Below are 19,471 nucleotides of genomic sequence, written 5' to 3'. Positions count from 1 at the left end.
ACACTATATATCAAGTCAAATACTAACGGTGACATAATAATTGTGTGCCTTTATGTTGATGACTTGATATTTACAGGGAGCTATCCAAAGATGTTTGCTGAATTCAGGGAGGCTATGACTAGCCATTTCGAGATGACAGATTTAGGATTGATGTCCTATTTTTTAGGCCTTGAAGTGAAGCAAACAAATGATGGCATATTTATTTCACAGCAGAAATATGCTAATGATATTTTGAAGCGATTGAAGATGGAATTACTCAAACCAATACGAACTCCCGTAGCAGAACGATTGGAGCTAAAGAAAGAAGGAGCCGGTGAACTAGTAAATCCCACTTATTTTAAAAGCATCGTTGGTAGTTTAAGATATTTGGCTTCTACTAGGCCAGATATTACTTATGGCGTGGGAATTATTAGTCGGTTTATGGAGAAACCATACCAATCACATTTGCAGGCAGCAAAAAGAATTTTACGGTATGTCAGTGGAACTCGTAATCATGGAATTTTATATTCTTATACCGATAATTTCAATTTGGTGGGCTACACAGATAGTGATTGGGCAGGTGATATTGAGACTCGAAAGAGTACTTCTGGAAATGCTTTCTTTCTTGGATTAGGAGTAATTTCTTGGTCCTCGAAAAAACAACAAGTCGTTGCACTTTCGACAGTGAGCAGAATCACATAGCGTTATCTTCATCACTATATTCATGATAGAGTCAAAGATGGCGAGATCGAACTTAATTTCTGTAGGTCAGAAGATCAGATTGCAGATATTTTGACGAAACCATTAAAGACAGAGACGTTCAAAAAATTAAAGATGATGCTCGGTGTTGTTGAATTCCAAAATCAATTTTAAGGGAGGCTATTGGAGTAACATAAAATTGATTATTGGTGTGATTGATGCTGGAAGCTACAAACGTTAAAGAAGAGTCATAAAGACTTCAACGTGGCTTCGTTTTTCTTCAACAGATTAAGCTGTTTTATTGTTTTTCTTAATGATTGTGGATTGTTATGTTTTCTTTATTAAATGTAATCATTGGAGTTTGTGAACTTCAATTCCCATATAAAGGGATAGAGTCGTGAGTTGTAAATCAAGCCAAACACGAAGCCACAAAGACAAAGCATTCTAAATAAAAAGTTCTTCCTCCAATAATTATTTGAGCTCTTATTCCAAGTTTTCAAAGTTTATTATTATTCTTTTGGTTCCAACACATGGTACTGGTCTTTCTTGTTTTCTCTTGTGTCACACTGTCACGGATGAAAATTGAAGCTTTAGTGATGACAAAGTCACACCCTATAGCAGGCGTGCGTGATCGGGACTTCCGGCCTGTCGGACAGAGAACCGCTGAGGATGCGCTCGGAGATCCAGTGGTTCGCCGCGTCGGTGTAGTGGACGCCGTCCCAACTGATGAAAATGGAAGGGTCTTCGCAAGAACCAGCGAGCACTTCGCTCCCGTTTATGCTTGCCTTCTGCCCACACCACACATGCTTTTCCTCCCATTCATATCCACAGCACATCTTCCTTGCTCTCTCGAATCCTGTCAAGAAAACTGAGTTTCAACTGTCCCAATTCTTGTTCAAATGAGAATAGCCGATTTCGCGAATAAATTCAGACCAAAGTTCATGGAAACGAAGCTATATCGGAGTGTTCTAACAGTTATTTCTGCTTGGAACCCAGTAATCAAGAGGATTCGGGTTTAACCGTAACAGTGTAACATGGCGAAATTTGTATGTCCGAATTAGGTTGACACAGATTACTTGAAACCTTTTAACGCAGGCACATAGGAGTCAGGACACTCTTCTCTAGAAACCGAAATTCGGGGAAATTTCATATGTTCCAAGGTTCTCGAAGACGATTACCTTCTCTCGTGGAGTTGGCAATGAGGCCGTATTTTGCCGCGTAGACATCGACATAAGTCAGTGCAGCTTCCGGCAGTTCATCCCTCAACTGCATCACTCTTTCTTTGAGTTGTTGATTGAACTCCGAGGCCATTTCGTTCTGCTCCTTCACGCACCCGATCTGATCGAGGTACCCCGGCATCGGATTGTGGACATAGCGTAGCGTTATTGGCAAGCAACCGATGGGGCCGGTGTTGTGTATCCAGAAAGTCCTCGCTCCTTGCTGATAGAGATGCTGTCATAAAGTATCCGAAGCCAAAGCCATACATCAGATGAGATTAGAGTAAGAACATGAATTAACGTCGGACGTTGTCATAGGACTAATGAGCTTTGCTTGGCTTCTTACTTGGATTGCAGTAGCCAACTGATTGACAATTTCCGGCATTGAAGCATTGAGTTGCTCGTTAGTCATCTTTCGGAACCCGGCGGCCAAATCATTTTGGCCAATGTCGAACACGTAGAGCGCTTTTGAGAAGTCCTCGGGCCTTGGAAGCCGGCTTCTGCGAAACTTCTCAGTTCTCGCTGCAAATTTAATTTCAACAAACAGCAAATATAATACTAGGTTGCCAAAAGGTCTAGGAGGAGTGACATTAATTTCAACACACACATAGTTCCGATCCAGGAAACTATCTTCTTATAAGCTAGCTTACCGTGCTCGTAGAGATAGCTCGTGCGCGCCACAAACTGGTTGTAATGCGCCGTCTGGATGTCCAGTGAGAACGGGCTCACCCCGTTCTCGAAGACGCTTTCGTTCTGCCTCCGGATGGTCGATCCTCCCGTGGCGAAGTTCGCCCCGTGCCGGAAGCTCCGTCCAAGCGAGTCCAAATACGCGCTCAAGTAAGGCAGTCCGAGGTGCTCAGCTACATGATTGACAAGACACAAACCTCAAATCTGACCGAACTGACTCGTCACCATAAAAAGTGCTACTACTCTTCAAAATCCATCCCTACCTATGAAGTCAATGATGAGACGACCGTCCGAAGCCCGCCCCACCGGCCTGTGGAAGAAAGTCTCGCCGGTCGGCGACCCCATCGGGTAGAACGCTGCCGATATCCCCCCGGTGTCGGAGTTCGAGTCCCCAAAGTTGTAGATCGCCGGGAACTCGCACGGCGGCAAGCCTTCTGCAGCTGCAAGCCCGGCATTCCAAGACACTAGGAGAAGCAGAGCAAGACATGGAAGTGAGAGCACTCCTCCAATCGCCATTGTCACAAGCCTTGTGAAAAACCAGATCTTGTCTCGATCCTAACCTCTTCCTAAACAATTAGAACCAGTTGGGGTGTTGGGGTTGGAGACAGATCCTTCCCATATATGAACAAAATGGCAAAGATGGAAATGAACAGTAACAGGATTTCATATGCTGGTCCCATCTCTGTTGCTGTATTTATTTGCAGCAACTTTGTTTTTGTTTCCATATGTGCTCGTTCATTGCCGATTGCTAGAATTTTTTCATGGGATTTTCTTTAGATTTGATCAGAATCATCATCGTGAGAGATTCTTCCGCACCTTCGTGATCTAATCTCTGGTCGATCATGCAGCTGGAGTCACGATTTGCATACGCTATGGTCCATGAAGAATTAGCAAATTCACGCGTTTCTTCTCACATCTGCTCTTTTTTGCCGTTTTTTCAAACAAGAATGACAAAAGGGTACGTCCTGAAATCACGTTAGTACACAATCATCCTAGCGATCGGGACATCATCATTGTTTTGACCGTGCCATGAATCATGAGACTAGAAAGGAATCATTGACACTCTTCACGTTTTGGCAGTTGATGATGTTCTGGGGATGTCTTTTCTTTTGACGAAAATGTGATCTTTTGGGTCTCAATCATACGTCCTTGCTTTGAAAATTGACCGATACGTTTCTATTTTCTGTCACCTTTTTTTCCCCAGATGATTGATTTTTTTTTAGCCACGCCGGTATGACCCATTTATGACATATTTACTGAATATAACTAACACATACAACAACTCGCCTAATCAAATATGAATTAACAAACAGGCGTATGACCCATTTTTGACAGGTCTAGTTTCAACTCGAAGAACCAAAGTAATATTTAACTCTATACTGACAATATTATCATTTGGGGTTGAAGATTTTGCCAATCAAAAGCATCGTACATGGGACCATTCTGAGACGAACATAAGGAACTAGCTTGCATCAAATAATACAAGATCGCTCACGAGCAGAGTTGTAAAATGAGTGGGTCGAGTCACAAATGGTCCAACCCAAATTGACCCATCAACCCGTTTATGACCCATTTATATACATTGCAATTTTTTTGACCCATACTCGACCCGACCCGTATTGCTAAAACACTTCAATATTTAACTAAATATAGGAAAACTCATACCTAAACTGATATGAGAGTGCGGAATGAGTGAACGCGAGATTGAGTGAGGGCGAGAGAGATGAGTTGAATTTAAATAAGTTATAAACCTATTTATGACCCACTTACGACCCGTTTATGACCCATTTAACACCCATTTTATACCTATACCCATTTATGACCCATTTACTAAACATAACTAACATATTTATGATCAATTTACTAATATATAGGTTAAGAAATGAGTTTATAACTCATTTTGACAGGTTTACTCACGAGTGAATAAGAACCACGTATGCAATGGCTACCTTAGTTTCGAAAAATGCTTTTCTTCCTCTAATTTTGGACGAGAACGAATATAACGAGGGCTTTTTCCATTTTCATTTCTTAGTTGTCCTCGTCTAGCCAGATGGAGGGCGATGAAAACGAGCGCCATCGATGGATCTTCTAAACAAGAGTTAGGGGTGACAAATGAGCCGGCTTGGCCTACCGATCGCCGTGCCGGCCCAGCCCATTTATGGAGCAGGCCCATCTTCATTCCTCGGGCCTCGTGTGACGGGTCATGCCGTGCCCAAGCCCGTCCGAATTTTTTTTCCTTGTTTTAGTGGCCAGCGGCAAATTGATCGTGGTCCTAAAGGGCCAGGCCCACAGAATTGCTTAAAAAAAGTAGCCCGAAGGCCCCTTTGGGCCCGTAAATGTCTCGGGAAGAAATGGGCCTGGAAAGCCCATCAAGGCCCGAAAAGTCAAACGGGCCGCCTTGCCGGGGCTGGCCCGGCCCGTTTGACATCTCGGCAAGAACGACCCTCTTTCTTGTTCCCAGGTATCAAACGGCAGATCGTTTAAAGCGGCAGGCCACGTCATCGCCCTCTTCCCGGATTGTGTAACCCAGCGAACCCCTCCCTCTCTCTCTCTCTGTGTCTGTGAACAGCGACAATGTCGACGCTGTCGGCGGCGGAGGATGGTAAAGCGGAGAAAGAAGGGACCCAGCTGCTGGGCTTGCCGACGTTCACCGAGCTCCAGAACGGCCGGTTCAAGTGCGTTGAGACTGGCCACGAGATGCTCGCCAAGGACATGGACCCCTACTCTCGCAGCAAGCGGTGCCGCCTGGGCCTCATCGACTTCGCCTTGGCACGCAATAAGCCCCCCCTCAACATGTTCCAGCAAGACCCACTTTGCCGGTATTGAGAAAGTTGACTCCTTTATAGTTGTTCTTCCTGTGGCGAAAGTTTTCATAGCTGATGTGTTTTATCTTGTCGTGGTTTTGGTTCTCCATCTGTTGTCTCTCTTATTTGTGCTGATAAGCTGGAGAAAGAGGATGGAAAGGGTTATTCGTTTTAGATTTTGGGTGTTTTGGAGGTTCAAGATTGAAAGCTTAGGTGAACAAGTTTCGGTTTTGACAGATGGATTAACTTATTGGTTTCTCGTTGGTGGGGGAGATTTTGTTTTGTTTTACTGGTTTTGTTGTCCACATATTTTGTGACTAGCACGAGAAGTTTCGCCTCGTTGGATGAATTGAATCCTAGTCTAGATGCTCTTTATATTTTGTTTCTTGACACTCTGTCCTGAGAAATTGAACTGTCTGAAATGCAAATGTTTGGATGATTGTCGTATTTCCGCCCTTCCCTCTTTGGCAAATGAGGGAGGGAAATGAAAGTCTTGATGCTGATCGGGCTCTCTGTTTATTCTGCTTTTCAGTTCAAAGTTGGTATGCAAATTGACTGGAGATACAGTGAACAAGTCAGAGGAACATATATGGAAACATATCAACGGGAAACGGTTCCTCAACAAATTAGGTTTGTATCTTTACCCTCAGTTTGATAATCAGTAGCTTTTGAAAACTATGCATGAGATAGTGTAGGATGCCACACTGTTACTGCTTTTGTTAATGTTAACCTATGTAGTTGGCTTACACTGTCAGAAAACACTGAGGTTTATATTTTGATCTTGACAAATTGAAACGACTGGAATGTTTGAAGTTTTATGTCATGATGATGATGGTGATATCTGGTAACAGAGCAGAAGGAAATGGAAAAGCTGATGCAGAACAATTTGATGCAAGAAGTGGATGAAAAGCCAAAAAAGGCGTCGAAACAGAAAAAGGATGATTTAGATAAGAAGCAGAAAAAGGAAAAGCAGAAATCTGCTGGTGAGATTATATCAGAAGTCCGAGACTCTGCTGAGAATGACAGCGATGTAGATGATGCTGACTTCTGGATTCCTCCCGTTGGCGATCGTTGGGACTTTGACGAAGGGGGAGATAGATGGGGATCTGATGCAGAGTCAGGGCAAGACAGTGATGAAGAAGCTGATGGAACAGGTATGTTTAATGAGTATTGAGCTTAAATTTCATGTAATGAGTCACGATACCCATAACCTAGCATCATGGGTTGAGTAAAGTATTTTTCTGAATTGTATTCTTTAGTGGTCTTAGGATTGCATGTGCTGTTACAAATACTAGAAGCTTAATTCCTTGAGGCAGGGGAAGACATTGGCATGACAATCAATGATTGCCTTACCACATTGTTAATACTGAGGATTTCTTAGCAAAAAAATGGAACAAATTGTTTTGACAATTTTCTGGAACATTGAATTTTATTGGACCAAAAGCCAGTCTATCAACATTCACTTTCCTATACTTCAAAATTATGTTTCTGATTGTGGGTGCTTTTATAATTTCCTTTTGACAAAACTTTGGCAATATTTTCCTGAACTAGACGGTCTCAATGAAGTTGACGACGACGAATCAGAAGAGATTTCTGTGAGGTAACTTCATGCCACTAGTTATCCCGTTCACTTATCATTACTTTAAGTGGGATTGGTGGGGGGGAGGGAGTTGTTGGTGAATCCCAGGTTGATATTTATAAATGCAGGACGAAAAGGATGTCGATTGAAATTGGACCCAGCAGCTTTGCTACAAGGAAGAAGAAAAGTAGAAGAAGTCCCTCTGATTAAGGCCCTAAGCAGTGATTCGTTGTTTTGGCTGGTCCATTGTACTAGATTGTTTGAAATCTTCCATCAAGGTTGTTTGCCTGACTTGTTAACGGAGAATTCTCTTTCATTTCAATGTGAAAATGAACGTTGTTACTCTCTACCTTGTAATGTTATTCAAAAGGAAGGGTTCGTTCAACTTATATCCTTACAACCTGCTCTTGATAAATTGAATTAGGAGTTTTGAACCGTAGGCAGGGAGTGCCTTTCAGTATACCCACGATGGATTTTCCTTTTCCTTCTTGTGGCAGCAACTGAAGCATTGTTTATGAGAAATGAGTATTAGCAATCAAACACAACTTGGGTGGACCATAATTATCTATGCTGAAAACTCTCTTTTGTACTAAGTATTGACGATGCTGTCCAACCACTTCGAATACTGAAAGTTTCTTCCATCTTCCCCTCAATAAAGATGCCATCAATAGCCATATGCGTGTTCTTGTTTTCTATAGTCATTAACTTAAGTTAAGAAGTGCAAATCCTACTCAATCTGCAGGTCCGTAGTCTCATTTTAAATCAAGAGTGTAAGACAACATGCCAATTTTGGACATTCTATGAAGAGCACGTGTTAGTTACTGCATTTGTTTTGGAAGACTGCAAAAATTGGGGAAAACAATCTATGACGTTGATGCATGATCATCTTTTTATACATAAGATATTATATTATGAACATTTTCTAGTGCCGAGCAGAACATAATTTATATTTATCATATGAAACCATGTTTTTCTTTAGTAATTCTACAAGTAATACTTTAGCACCATCTGATTTTGGACATTGATATTTAAAGAATGGCTGTGAAATATGGTATATCTTGGTGATTTTCCTCACTGCTTGTTCGCTTTTAAAGGTGCTTGGATCAGTGCCTCTTTGTTGTGATTTTAATCTGTTCCAAAGTAGCGATCCCCAAACTCCCCCATGCCTGGAATCACACGCGCATTCTCATCCAGAGATGCATCAATCTCTGAAGTCACAATCTTCATCTTCGGAAATCTTTTGCACACCGCATGTATACCTTGAGGTGCCTGCATTGTGACATTCAAATTGCAGCAGATCTTAAAATGCACTGCTTTTGGTGTCTTCGAAAGGTTATGAATTACCAACTTCACTTACTGCTATGAGATTAAGGAAAATGATATTAGCCTCTGCTACACCCTTGCTGAGAAGTAGAGTTATGGCCTTGACCGCAGAGTTCCCTGAAAGATGGATTTACGCACACTGTTCATGTCTGTTTCAGCTGGTATATAAAGTGATGGTGACTATTTCTGTGTTTTCAAACCTGAAGCAAGTACGGGATCAAGTAAGAACACGTGACGGCTTGAGATGTCTGCGGGTAGCTTTTCATAGATCAGCTGCACCAATGTCATTGCCAAAGTATAATTACCATGTTGTTGATATAAGAATGTGCATCGGATCACTTGCCTTTACTAACCTGCCTGCCGCTATTACCCTCTCCATGAATGAGTATTTTGCCAATTTTGATTCCCTTACAGCAGGCCCTTAATGCATTCTCCATGCTTTCGCCGCTGGCGTATGCACAATCAAGTGTGAGTAATCCAGTTAATTTTTGCCACTCTGAGTTGAGTTACTTGTTAGTTCAGTGAATCAAGTGCATGCAAGCACAACATTAGTACAATGCATAATTCTTCTTAGCATGTACAAGGAGAGCAAATAGCTCAACAGTGGCATGAGTGGAGAATTCGATAGTCTGTCAAAGCAGACAGGAGCCTTGGTGAAGTTTCCAGGGTTGAGACAGCAACTCTGTACCCTTAATTTCCTTCTCAGTAACCATGCCACCCATTAGTTACCAAAGAAGAACCTTTGCTCTCACTTGTTCCAATTGAACAGAAGTAAGGGAGCAAGACTCATTCATTGCAGCTGAAAGAAAATCCTCAAGACAGAAAACAGTTTACTTTAATCTGCAGATTGGAACCTAACAGATACTGATGCTATCCGGGAGAAGCAGCCATAGCACCGCAAGAAATTTTCTTCATAATCAATAACAAACTTCTATGCTTGATACTCGCCAAACTTTGAAAACATGCATAAGTACAGGAGTAGCCCTTAAATGCTATGAGCCCTTAGTACTATAGATAGCTGACTCTGTCATATTGAACGTACAACTAGACAACTTACCTTCTGATGATCGAGACTCCACACAACCTTCTGTGGAAAACAACTCCAGTGTATACGGATCCTGACAGGAATGAAAGGTTTTCAATTTCACTAGTGTCTATGACATACAGCATATATTTTGTGCATTCCATTCGAGTATTTTGGTGAAGGGCTTTCGCTCAAGCCTGGATGACCCATCAAAAGGAAGAAATTTTTTCCAAACGTAACTTACAGACTACAGAGACTGAACAACGCATATGTACAAGTGAAAAGACTTAATGTAAAGAATCAGTGTATCTAATGTCGTCCTGTTCAACAAGGAACGTAGAAAGCATTTTCTGACAACCTGTTGGAGTAGTTATCTGTTTTTCAGAAAAGGGGAGATGGCCAAGTCCGTGCTCCACCACCTGAAAAAAATGGCATCTAACAAATCAAGAATTAAAACAGACAGATTACTTCTCCTTTCTCTGGACTGCAGCAATAACCAAATTGTTTACCATGCGAATAAGACGATCAGCATAGAAGACAAAGTCATGTTTTGTTGTCCTGACATCGCGTATAAGTGTGTGCATACCCCGTATCTGGTAATAAAAACAATCATGAAGTAGTTCGTGGTATTAATATATTATTAGTCTCTAGCCAAACATAGATGAGGAGTTCAACACACAAGTGGTTTCCCATGTTGTATAAGAGGAACTCCACTGGAGCACGTACAGAGAAATTAAGAAATAGTTCAAGATATATGACTGATACCTGAAAGGTAGAAGTAATCACAAATAAATTAGCGTATATTTTGCATAGATCGTGCTGGCCAAGCTTCGTATGAATATGTTGAACTATCAAGTCGATCGCAACATCATTATCTCCTCCTCTAGGGATGATGACATCGGCAAACTTTTTTGATGGCAATATGAATTCATCGAAACTAGGCTTCACAAACCTGTCATACTGAAAATTAAAGTAAATTGCGCGGTAAGACAACTTGCTGATGTGATGGGGCTGCAATGCATACAGAGAGACAGAGAGAGAGAGATAGATTCAAATGCTTAGACAATAGCAAACATAGTCCCCGCAATAATCTCTTTTTAAGTATCGTCCCAGTGTATCCCTTCTTGGTTTTAGTGGGAATGTGAGTGGTTTCTTTTGAATGAATGACACACCTCCTTACCATTGATTGAGATGGCAGCTATTGAGGAAGGGATTCAGATTACTAACTTGTTCAAGCACACCTTGAATGTCCCTGCCTCTTTCAATGGTATCCCGTTGAATCCTCCGCGCAAGTCGTATATCAGAATCTGCACTGAAGAAGCGTTAGGATGCTTATTAGATTGTAACCCCGAATCCCGAGCAGAAAGCTGAGCTTGTGCCATCTAATGATGCAGGGAATTTATGTTAAAAGGAGGAGGTCAGCAAAAATCCACGTGTTCATTATGCAAATACAAATAAACTTTCTAGCTGAACTAAGAGTCCATATGAGAATGAAACATTGAGGATATTCATGTGGAAACTCCTAATTATCTTTTCATGAACTGCAGTTAACATTTCTTTTGATGAACAATGACTGGTGCACATGTCAAATAATGTGCTTTTCTAGCAAACATATGCTTTAGTGATCAAAGTCAGAAGGGCTCTAAGAACTATTACATTGAGGTAAGGTTTCTCAAGTCCCAAGCTATTTAACTTCAGAAAAGCAGAAACCCAAGCTGGAAAGCTCAAAGACAGGTCAGATCCTCTCAAAACAAAGGCAGAACTACTTACTCTACTGTAAGAATGACACAGAGACAAGGACCATAAGAGACCTGTGTCGACAAAGATCTTCATGTTCATGAGATCACGAACTCGAGGATCATGAAGGACAAGAATTCCTTCTAAAATTATAACATCAGAGGGGTTGACCTACACAAATTAAAGAAACAGCAGTATAAAGTTAGTGTGTATCTAATTGGGAGGCTACATAAAGTGGCAAACCAAAACAAAAGAAAAGGGATCTTCACAGATGTTACAAAAATGTATGTGCCATTCTAATGCTGGACATTCCTCCACCATAAATTTCTGACGGCAATGGTACTCTTCTCAGAGAAAACCGGACACTCACTTATGGAAGAGACTACAATCTAACCCAAGATGATTGAAAGTTTGCTATAGTTAGGAGTCTGGAAGGTGCTTCTGGTGACTGACATTGCAGCTCGAAAGATAGTCTGCAACGTGCATATACATTTAGTACCTTGCATGCTGCTTCAGTGCTTCTATGGCTCTTGAAATCATAGCCAGGTATGCTGACTTCCCGTCCAAGTTTTAGCTTTTCCATGCATGAAAGGAGCAGTTCTGTATTGAATGCATCTGAGCAATGATTGAAAATGTCAAGTACAAAGTTGCGGACACTTCAAGCTTGCATCTTTCACCAAGCAAATTGACCAGTAAACTCACCCGGATGGTCAAAATTGTACTCATGAACCTTCTGCAGTTTCTCATCACTCAGTGAGTGGTAGAAAGAATCCTGCAAGATGCAGAGCAAAGCAATTAGCATCAATATTCATTCCAGGATAACAGAATTTGGTTGGAGAGAAAAAAAGGTTTCCTCTTTCCCATGTGGAACATTATACATATATGAATTGCTTACATAGAAAGATAGCATGAGAAAATTTGATCTCTTTATTTTTTGAACTCTAAAATTTTAAGTCTCAAAAGAAATGGTTATTTCCTGCCACATGCCTTATTTACGAGTTGCAATTACATCCTTGTATTCCACTTTCTACACAAAGCTTTATGAGTGTCTCCAAGAAATCTATCACTAGAGCAGAGCAAACTCCATTCGTTTGACAACAAACATTAGTTTAGTTCGGGAGACATCCAACCATGAAACATGATCATTTCAACCTTTCCAAACAAAGGGAACTTAATGCTTCAATAAATCAATGAATGGTCCCTGAACACTCAGGAACTCTTTCAAATTCTAAACAAGGCGTTGAATGTCATTGTCTTTTCTAGTAAACTCCCCTTATTGCTAACTCAACAGAAAGAGCCGATCACAAGGCAGAATTCACACAAGTTCACAACTTCAGCAAGGCCTGGTGGTGGGACCTCGACTCCTAAACAATGTGTTCGGCTAGTGTAGTGCCCTTCTCAGTGTTTCTCGCGTAACCTCATTTCCACCGCAAAAAAAAAGGAAACGTTCGTTGTACGATTCTTTTAGCTGTTGCGGATTTCTTACAATGTCAATCCATAAGGACCAAAGGCTCTCACCTGATTCACGAGAACAACACGCTCGTGATGCATCTGCGAGATGATCATGTTGCAGACGGTCGTCTTGCCGGACGCGGTCCCGCCAGCGACACCTGACCGGAAGGCCCAACAAGAAGCAACACAAGAAACCAACCACGAATCACGACTCGTCCCGTCACAAGGCTAAAAGACCGAGAATTACCCCGGGAAAAAACTAGAATCGAGCACGGGCGCGACCCGATCACCTATCACGAACGGCTGCTTGAACGGCGGCGCTCGAGCGGCCGGCGCAGCCGCCGACTCCGAGTCCATGGCGAGCCGAAAGACCGGCGATCGGGCCTCGAAATTCACGCGGGGCGATCTGCGATGATACTGAAGAGGAAGGTCGTGGGGGGAGTGCGGCGATCGGAGCGCTTCGGCGTTTGGTCTTTTCGCCGCTGGCGGCGAGGATTTCCGGAGGACGCGAGGGGCGCGGCGAGCATAGGAGAATGGCAGGGCGGTGAGGATTTTCCATGCGCGGGTTTGGAGCTCCTTTATATGAGGAGGAGTTACAGAGAGAGATGAGAGATCGGAGATCGAAGGCGATGGATGATGGAGGAAGAAGGGGACGAAAAGAGCGGGAAGAGACGAACGCTGTGGGGCCGACACGTGTCCCCGCTCCCCGGTGCGCTCGTGGTTGGTTGGGGCTGGGTTGCTGTTGTCTGAAACGACCACCGTTTAAACATCGACTGAGGAAAAATGTAAGTGTGATTACGTCCATTCTTTGCCCCCCCTTTTTTTTTCCACTAGGAATTGGAAGAGTAATTTCTTATTTACTATAGATTTTCGAATGTAAATTGTTTTATACAGAAAACGCGTATAGCTTTAGTATGCTATATTAGATGTAGATAGAGAGACATTGATGTAGCGTTTGGTGTGACAGAATGGAATAGAATGAAACGGAATGATTTTTTTCGCTATTTTTATGTGATGAATCATGAGAATGGAGTAGAATGAAAATTCTTGTGTTTGGTTGTAAGAAAAAAGTTGTGGAAATGTAATTGAATGAGAATTTTTATAAAAACTTCAATTTACGTTGTATGTGCATCGGATAGTATATTGATTGATGTTTCTTAATTATATTTCGGAATTACTAAATTTATTCCTTTCAATATATTTACTTTGTAGTTAAAATCATGAAGCCCTATTTATTATCCAGCAGTGTAATGAATAACATTTCTTACCCATCTGAAGTATTTTGGTTTCTAATTCACTCATTAACCATACTTATAATGGAACTACTTTGATTTTCAATGAACTAATTACGTATAACACAAAAAAGGCCGTGCATCCAATATAACAAAATTTCTTTCATTAGGTGAGCATCGGTTAATAAAAATTCATTAGAAATTTGATGGTTATAATTTAATTTTAAAAGTTAGAAAGAATCAATATTTCTCTAAGAAAACATGTTTCTTTTTAGGTCTCGTTTGGTTTTGCGAACAAGAATTCTCAAATGGGTTCCTATTCCTAGTAATATCATTTCTTGGAATAAGATTTCTTTTTCACTGTTTGGATGACAAAAAATCGGGACCTCCATGGAGAATACTTCTCATCGAAAACTGAGAAGAGACTGATGATTGGCAATCATCAGGGCTACTGGCAACAGCGACCATGACCGATAATCGACATCGCTAGTGACCGGCAAATGAAGGTAGCGGAGGCAACGGAGGCAACAATCAACTGCAACGGCCATCTGTAGTAGAGTTCGATTTTTGATGATTTTGTTGTGGTTATGGAAATGTAAAAGTGAAATGCCCATATTAGCTACAGTCGAGCAATTCAATTATGAACTTTTTAACAAATCCTATTCCATGTAAAATCCGAATCAGTGTCATAATTTCCCTTGAAATCTTGCCAAGGAACCCTGTTTGTCAACAAATCCAGTTCTGTATTGAACCAAACAAGGCTTTAGGGGTAGTAGAAAGGGCATTCCATTCACTTGATATATATGCACCCAACGAAGGGATGAAGGAAAATACATGACCTAAGTTGTATTTATGCCATTGGAACCCAACTGCAGCACTGAATCTGGCTCGTGGTTAGGATTGGAATAGAGACTCAGAGTCTTGAGCACGAGAAAATTACAGAAAATATAAGATTTCTAAGGTGAAATTGAATACATTCAAAGACTAAGAAACCCGAAAAGAACAAGAAGCCATTAGTCAAGAAGCAAAAATTTCAAAGCGTTGAAAAAGAAGCGATCAAACTTATCGCCTCGTGAAGACATCCTGAATATGAGGAAGTCCATTTTGATGTCAATGACCGATATGACATGTACATGCACTCAGCTACTGACCTAACTTTTAAATACAGCCGTGACTTAGACAAGGCAGCGATTAGGCCATTGCTTCACTTTATAGGTCGTATCGCTGCGACCGACAGAATGACCCATAAAGCCTTTATGATCGAAAAGGCGAGGTAAAAGTGAAAATTACAAAGTATATTGACGAAAAATTACGTCCGAACAAACCAGCCCAAAATAATCATGTAAGCCTAGCTTCTCTCAACCAGTCGTATGTAGCAGCTGCTTCGTTTGTACCTCCACGATGCTTTACACAGAAGTCTCTTCTAGAAAGTCAGTCCCCATCTCGAAAGAACAGGCAAGTCTTGGTACCAAGGGGCGCGACTAAATGCTAGTTTCTCCTAGCAGATCCATTCATGACCCTTCTACACATCTGAAACAAAAACAGTGATGCATGTGCATGTGCATGTAATCAGTCGCATGTACGTACAGAAAGTAGTCTTGCTGTAGACTGTAGGAGGGAAAACTAGAATTTGAGATACAATCACAACGATTGATCATTGAACTTAGAATGAGTGTGCAAGTCATTTAACAGATTTACTGCTGAGAAGAAAGCACGGCGAGATTTGACCCAAAAAAAACAGAAAGAAAGCAAGGCGAGGGATTTTTAAAGGCCATGGTTACTTAAGTTGCTCATATAATCTGATTAACTGGTTCAAAAAACAGAGACAACTGGGCTAGGAAGCTCAAAGAGAGGATCGAGGGATGAACTTGTAATCCACCATGATGATATGTGATTAACACAAACAAAACTACAATTTTAATTTCAAACAGATCATACAAAACAAGTACCTGATAATGCATCATCACATTGTGTTGACCCCTTCAGCCCACAACTTCTTTCTCACAATAAAAACTCTTTCTTCGGAAGAGGAGAGAGAATCCACCCTAGGTTCAACTTCTGATGACCAGCCATCCCACCTTAAGGCAAGAAGATATTTCCTGATGTAATTTATTACAGAAGATTTATCTCTTATGATTACAAAGCCCTCTGGCCTTAAAATCCGGTCCATTTCAATCAATAGATCCTCTACCCCACAATTACGCTTGTCAATATCCGAAAAAACTTTCCAGGCATGCAGAAGATCATATGTACGGGGATATGTTGAAAATGCTTCACACCTGAAAAAAGAAAAAAAAAGATAAATGATATTCATACTAAGAGCTGAGAGTGAGAAACAGAACGGAGTACGTCAAATTCCTTGTTATCCCTGCCATATCCACATCATACTCAGTGGCTGTCGAATATCAACCAGCAGAATATGTTGATTGGTAACAGGAAATACTTCGTATGGATCACGTATGACAAACAAATGCATGACCTAAAATGATAATAGGCAGGATCAATACCAATCATGAACAGTTCCAATTAAGCCTCGATCATAGATAATCTTCAATTTGGCAGAGGCATGAACAGGAGCTACATTCATGACCCAAACATCTTTGTCATTTAGGGCAGCTCCAAACCCGCCAAGGTTAGAGTTCATGTCCATGACATTTCTGATTGAGTTCTTATGTAAGATAGCTCTCATCTGCTTCCAGTACTCATCAACTCTAGAACGCCATACACTCTGCATAAAAGATCATGAAATTTCTTATTAGAATGATACACGCTAAATCCTGAATGTAGTGGCACATTGGCCATCATGGCATGCATGGACTTACAGTATCCTCTTGAAACTCCGCATGAGTGACACCAATTTCTTCCAGGCGAGGAGGTGGTGCAGTAAGCCTCCGAGGCCAAGGAACCAATCCACTCCATCTTTCCCGGTGCATCCCTTTTTAACAAAATAAGTAGGATAATGAAAATTAATTTTACTCACACCACCAAAGTTTTACTCAATATCGAGGGAGAAACAGGTGTTCCCCGAAGAGCAACTGATAGAAGAAAAGTTATCAGCACGTATCACAAATCATGTGCCTTCGATTAAGTTTTTTTTGCCACCCAAGCAAAAAATTGTGATTACCATCACTGTAAGCAATCAAGGTGAGGGGAGACTAAGGGGACTCTATAATCTATCCACGCCGTTCAATCACTTATGTCTACTGGACAGATGCAGTTATTATTTCAGAAAGACATTCGATGCCTACTGTGATAATCTGCAAATTGTCATCAAGTCACAGAGCGATCCGGGAAGAAGCCAAGTGATGTCTCATGCATAGACAATAATTTTACATGAGATGACCCTCCTTCCCCAGAGGTAAATTCTAGAGAAAACCAACAAGAATTTGAAATGAGGGCGACTGATTAAATTAGCGATACATGAATAAACAGATCGTACATCAGTAACAAGTACATAATGTTTCCAGCACTAAAGATATTATCAAAGCACTCACTTGCCGAGTAAGGGGAGATGCATGCCTTCATGAGCACATTCCAACTGGCATCTGGATCATCATCAGAGCTGCATAAAGGGGGTTTTGTTCCTTGATCTCTCTTCAAGTAACAACTATTACTCATTGGTTTTGCCCATATAACAGTCTGGTCTTTCTTAGCAACAACTCTCCAGCACATTCTCCTAAGAAGATCATACATGGAGCTCCAAATCTTTCGGTTCTCCGGATCATGCGCATAGGCTTCAGGAGAGGAGTACACAAAATATCCCCCTGGTCTTAGTAATCTGTCAAGTTCTAATAATAGAATGCCATCTCTTTGGAGCCAATCTATCCTACATCGTGAACAATGAGCCAGTTCAAACGATCTACTTGGATAAGGAAGTCTTTTGGTCCCCAATACACCTAGGGTAGAAGGAATCCCCCTCTCTAATGCGAATTGTATCTGGTTCTCATGCACGTCATTAGGTGCAAGGGACATGGCTATAATATCAAGAGGAAGAAGGTAAGCACCAAAACTTGCGACTCCACACCCCACGTCAAGGACATTCCTGATACTTCCCCCATTGTCGAGCTTATCGCCGGGAAACTTTAGCATCTACAGTTTCATAAGTAAAGCCCAAAAAAGCACATAATGAGTTTATGGGTTTAATGATTGCAGCCATATTAAAAATGCACAGTAAATCAAATGATGTCCCCTCCTATCCAAAGAAATAATTTGAACAAAAGAAAGAAAAGCTTCTACCTTTTTCCCGCCAAGGGTCAACAGATAATAAAGCAACCAGGTCATACCTTAGCCACTGCCATAATGTACTTGTCGGCCCCATCATGAAAATGGGTTCCACCACCGGGGAAATTTATCTTGTCCCCATTCACAACCATCCAATGCTGATCAGATTTCTCCTGTGCAAGATGTGTGTGCGGTATGTTTGCTCTCCACACTTCATCCCTGCTTGCTGGCCACCTGATAGGTATCTGATATTCTAGAAATAATTATCAACATCAGATCGGACTGAGGCCAACCTGAATTAGTCTGCCGTACAAGCTTCAAAAGAAACGAACCTTATAGCCAACTGGGGGAGGAATCAAGCAGTTGTAACGGCGCTCGGGTGGTGGACAATGCCGTTCGTAGTGCTCCATCAAAGTCAAGTTGGGCTTCAATTTCATTTGGTATATAAGGTTTCGATCCAAACAAGGTATTAATTCCGAGAATTTCATATCACATACCTAAATAGACCAACAAAAGGAATTATCCAGGTGAGAAGAGCTACATGAGGAGATCGTAAAGATCAACTAAAAGCGCAATTGACAAGCCAAACATCAAACCGCAGGGATTTCGGAGCAATTGATAGACAAATTCTATCGTCCATTGATACAACCCACATTCACGAAATGATCCAAAGAGGTCGGAAAAGATGCACTCAAGATCATAAGCAATGATCTAAACATAACCCACATCTCGCAGGCTTGCAAATGACAAGACCGCTGTTTGTCCACAGACACTGAGAGTATTGAAATCCGATATTAGCGGGAAAAATCATTGAAAAAATGGCGCGCGCCTCTTTGATGCAGCGATTGCATTGCTAAACTCGAAGCAGCAAGCCAGTCATTTTTCAGTTGACTGATTTTGAAATCTCCACGCTCTGTCTGTTCGGTGAGACTTATACAGCCGTGGCATAAAACAAAGCCGCAAAACCGGCCAAAAATATTGAAAAAGCGAAGTCAAACGGAATCGAACCGCAAAAGTTGTAATAAACAGTCTTTCACCGCAGAAAACAATCAAACCTTCAACCGCAACTTACGGGAATGCTCCGGGGAACATCGGGATTGCGCTCCCGGTCGGCGAACAGGACATCCAAGCCGCGATGGGGAACGAACCCGCCCAGAACAGGGTCGGCCCCGTCGGACCCGAGACCGTCCTCGTCGGATCTCGAGAGACCCGGAGCGACCGACGACCCGTAGTACAAGCACACCAGGCCCAGAACCGCAATCGCTCCGATCAAAACGTACTTCACGGCCATCGCATTGGGCACGAACTCGCTCTTGCTCTTCATCTGAACCGAACCCGAACCCAAACCGAACCGCGACGGAATCCTCCGGAGCCGGAAACCCTAAGCCAGGCCAAAAGACGCGATTTTGATGGCGGACGGAGGGCGGGGGGAGGGACAGATGGGGCGGTGGATTTGCCTTTGCGGCGACGGCGATCGACGCGGTTCCCGAGCCGGAAATTTTTGGGTTGCTGCGACT

The 19,471-nt window shown here is 41.9% G+C and overlaps 4 protein-coding genes and 1 long non-coding RNA gene across 10 annotated transcripts in view; 1 reads left to right on the top strand and 4 right to left on the bottom strand.

The window, feature by feature from the left end:
- Positions 1 to 5,258, bottom strand: part of LOC130138767 (uncharacterized) — an 80,384-nt gene extending 75,126 nt beyond the window's left edge. Inside the window, exon 1 of one of the 2 annotated variants that reach the window (XR_008817070.1) lies at positions 5,118 to 5,258. This is a non-coding gene — a long non-coding RNA (uncharacterized LOC130138767). The remainder of the gene's footprint in view (positions 1 to 5,117) is intronic. The other variant, XR_008817069.1, reaches the window with a different exon arrangement.
- LOC115672538 (GDSL esterase/lipase At5g14450-like) lies at positions 1,214 to 3,407 on the bottom strand. Its single transcript, XM_030594343.2, has 5 exons — positions 2,846 to 3,407; positions 2,546 to 2,755; positions 2,242 to 2,417; positions 1,857 to 2,130; positions 1,214 to 1,534 (listed from the first exon to the last, which is right to left on the bottom strand). The coding sequence occupies exons 1-5, from the start codon at positions 3,096 to 3,098 to the stop codon at positions 1,284 to 1,286; spliced, it is 1,164 nt and encodes a 387-aa protein (XP_030450203.2). The 5' UTR covers positions 3,099 to 3,407; the 3' UTR covers positions 1,214 to 1,283.
- On the top strand, positions 5,108 to 7,404 carry LOC115672808 (uncharacterized). Its single transcript, XM_030594763.2, has 5 exons — positions 5,108 to 5,401; positions 5,919 to 6,016; positions 6,238 to 6,540; positions 6,938 to 6,986; positions 7,094 to 7,404. Exons 1-5 carry the CDS (start codon positions 5,157 to 5,159, stop codon positions 7,173 to 7,175), a joined length of 777 nt encoding a protein of 258 aa, XP_030450623.2. The 5' UTR covers positions 5,108 to 5,156; the 3' UTR covers positions 7,176 to 7,404.
- A 487-nt stretch (positions 7,405 to 7,891) lies between these two features.
- Positions 7,892 to 13,142, bottom strand: LOC115672807 (uridine kinase-like protein 5). Of its 5 annotated transcripts, none has more exons than XM_056313799.1 (14): positions 12,792 to 13,142; positions 12,568 to 12,659; positions 11,752 to 11,821; positions 11,549 to 11,649; positions 11,083 to 11,220; positions 10,540 to 10,619; positions 10,078 to 10,264; positions 9,822 to 9,905; positions 9,671 to 9,731; positions 9,346 to 9,406; positions 8,642 to 8,735; positions 8,489 to 8,561; positions 8,323 to 8,405; positions 7,892 to 8,234 (listed from the first exon to the last, which is right to left on the bottom strand). In XM_056313799.1, the coding sequence occupies exons 1-14, from the start codon at positions 12,856 to 12,858 to the stop codon at positions 8,091 to 8,093; spliced, it is 1,335 nt and encodes a 444-aa protein (XP_056169774.1). In that variant the 5' UTR covers positions 12,859 to 13,142; the 3' UTR covers positions 7,892 to 8,090. The 5 variants fall into 5 exon arrangements, with proteins under 5 accessions (XP_056169774.1, XP_056169773.1, XP_056169776.1 ...); XM_056313798.1 differs by having other exon boundaries at positions 11,549 to 11,664; positions 12,792 to 13,139; XM_056313801.1 differs by having other exon boundaries at positions 10,540 to 10,624; positions 11,124 to 11,220; positions 11,549 to 11,664; positions 12,792 to 13,139.
- Positions 13,143 to 14,774: 1,632 nt separating this feature from the next.
- Positions 14,775 to 19,471, bottom strand: LOC115672805 (probable methyltransferase PMT9). Its single transcript, XM_030594757.2, has 8 exons — positions 19,027 to 19,471; positions 18,287 to 18,451; positions 18,017 to 18,199; positions 17,228 to 17,822; positions 16,556 to 16,668; positions 16,241 to 16,461; positions 15,683 to 16,012; positions 14,775 to 15,263 (listed from the first exon to the last, which is right to left on the bottom strand). The coding sequence occupies exons 1-7, from the start codon at positions 19,276 to 19,278 to the stop codon at positions 15,697 to 15,699; spliced, it is 1,845 nt and encodes a 614-aa protein (XP_030450617.1). The 5' UTR covers positions 19,279 to 19,471; the 3' UTR covers positions 14,775 to 15,263; positions 15,683 to 15,696.

This window comes from Syzygium oleosum, unplaced genomic scaffold, assembly GCF_021117445.2.
Source record: "Syzygium oleosum isolate NSW1041296 unplaced genomic scaffold, Sole_v2.1 Sole_v2.08, whole genome shotgun sequence".
In the NCBI taxonomy this organism is placed as follows: domain Eukaryota; kingdom Viridiplantae; phylum Streptophyta; class Magnoliopsida; order Myrtales; family Myrtaceae; genus Syzygium; species Syzygium oleosum.
This window is presented reverse-complemented; position numbering and strand designations above follow the sequence as displayed.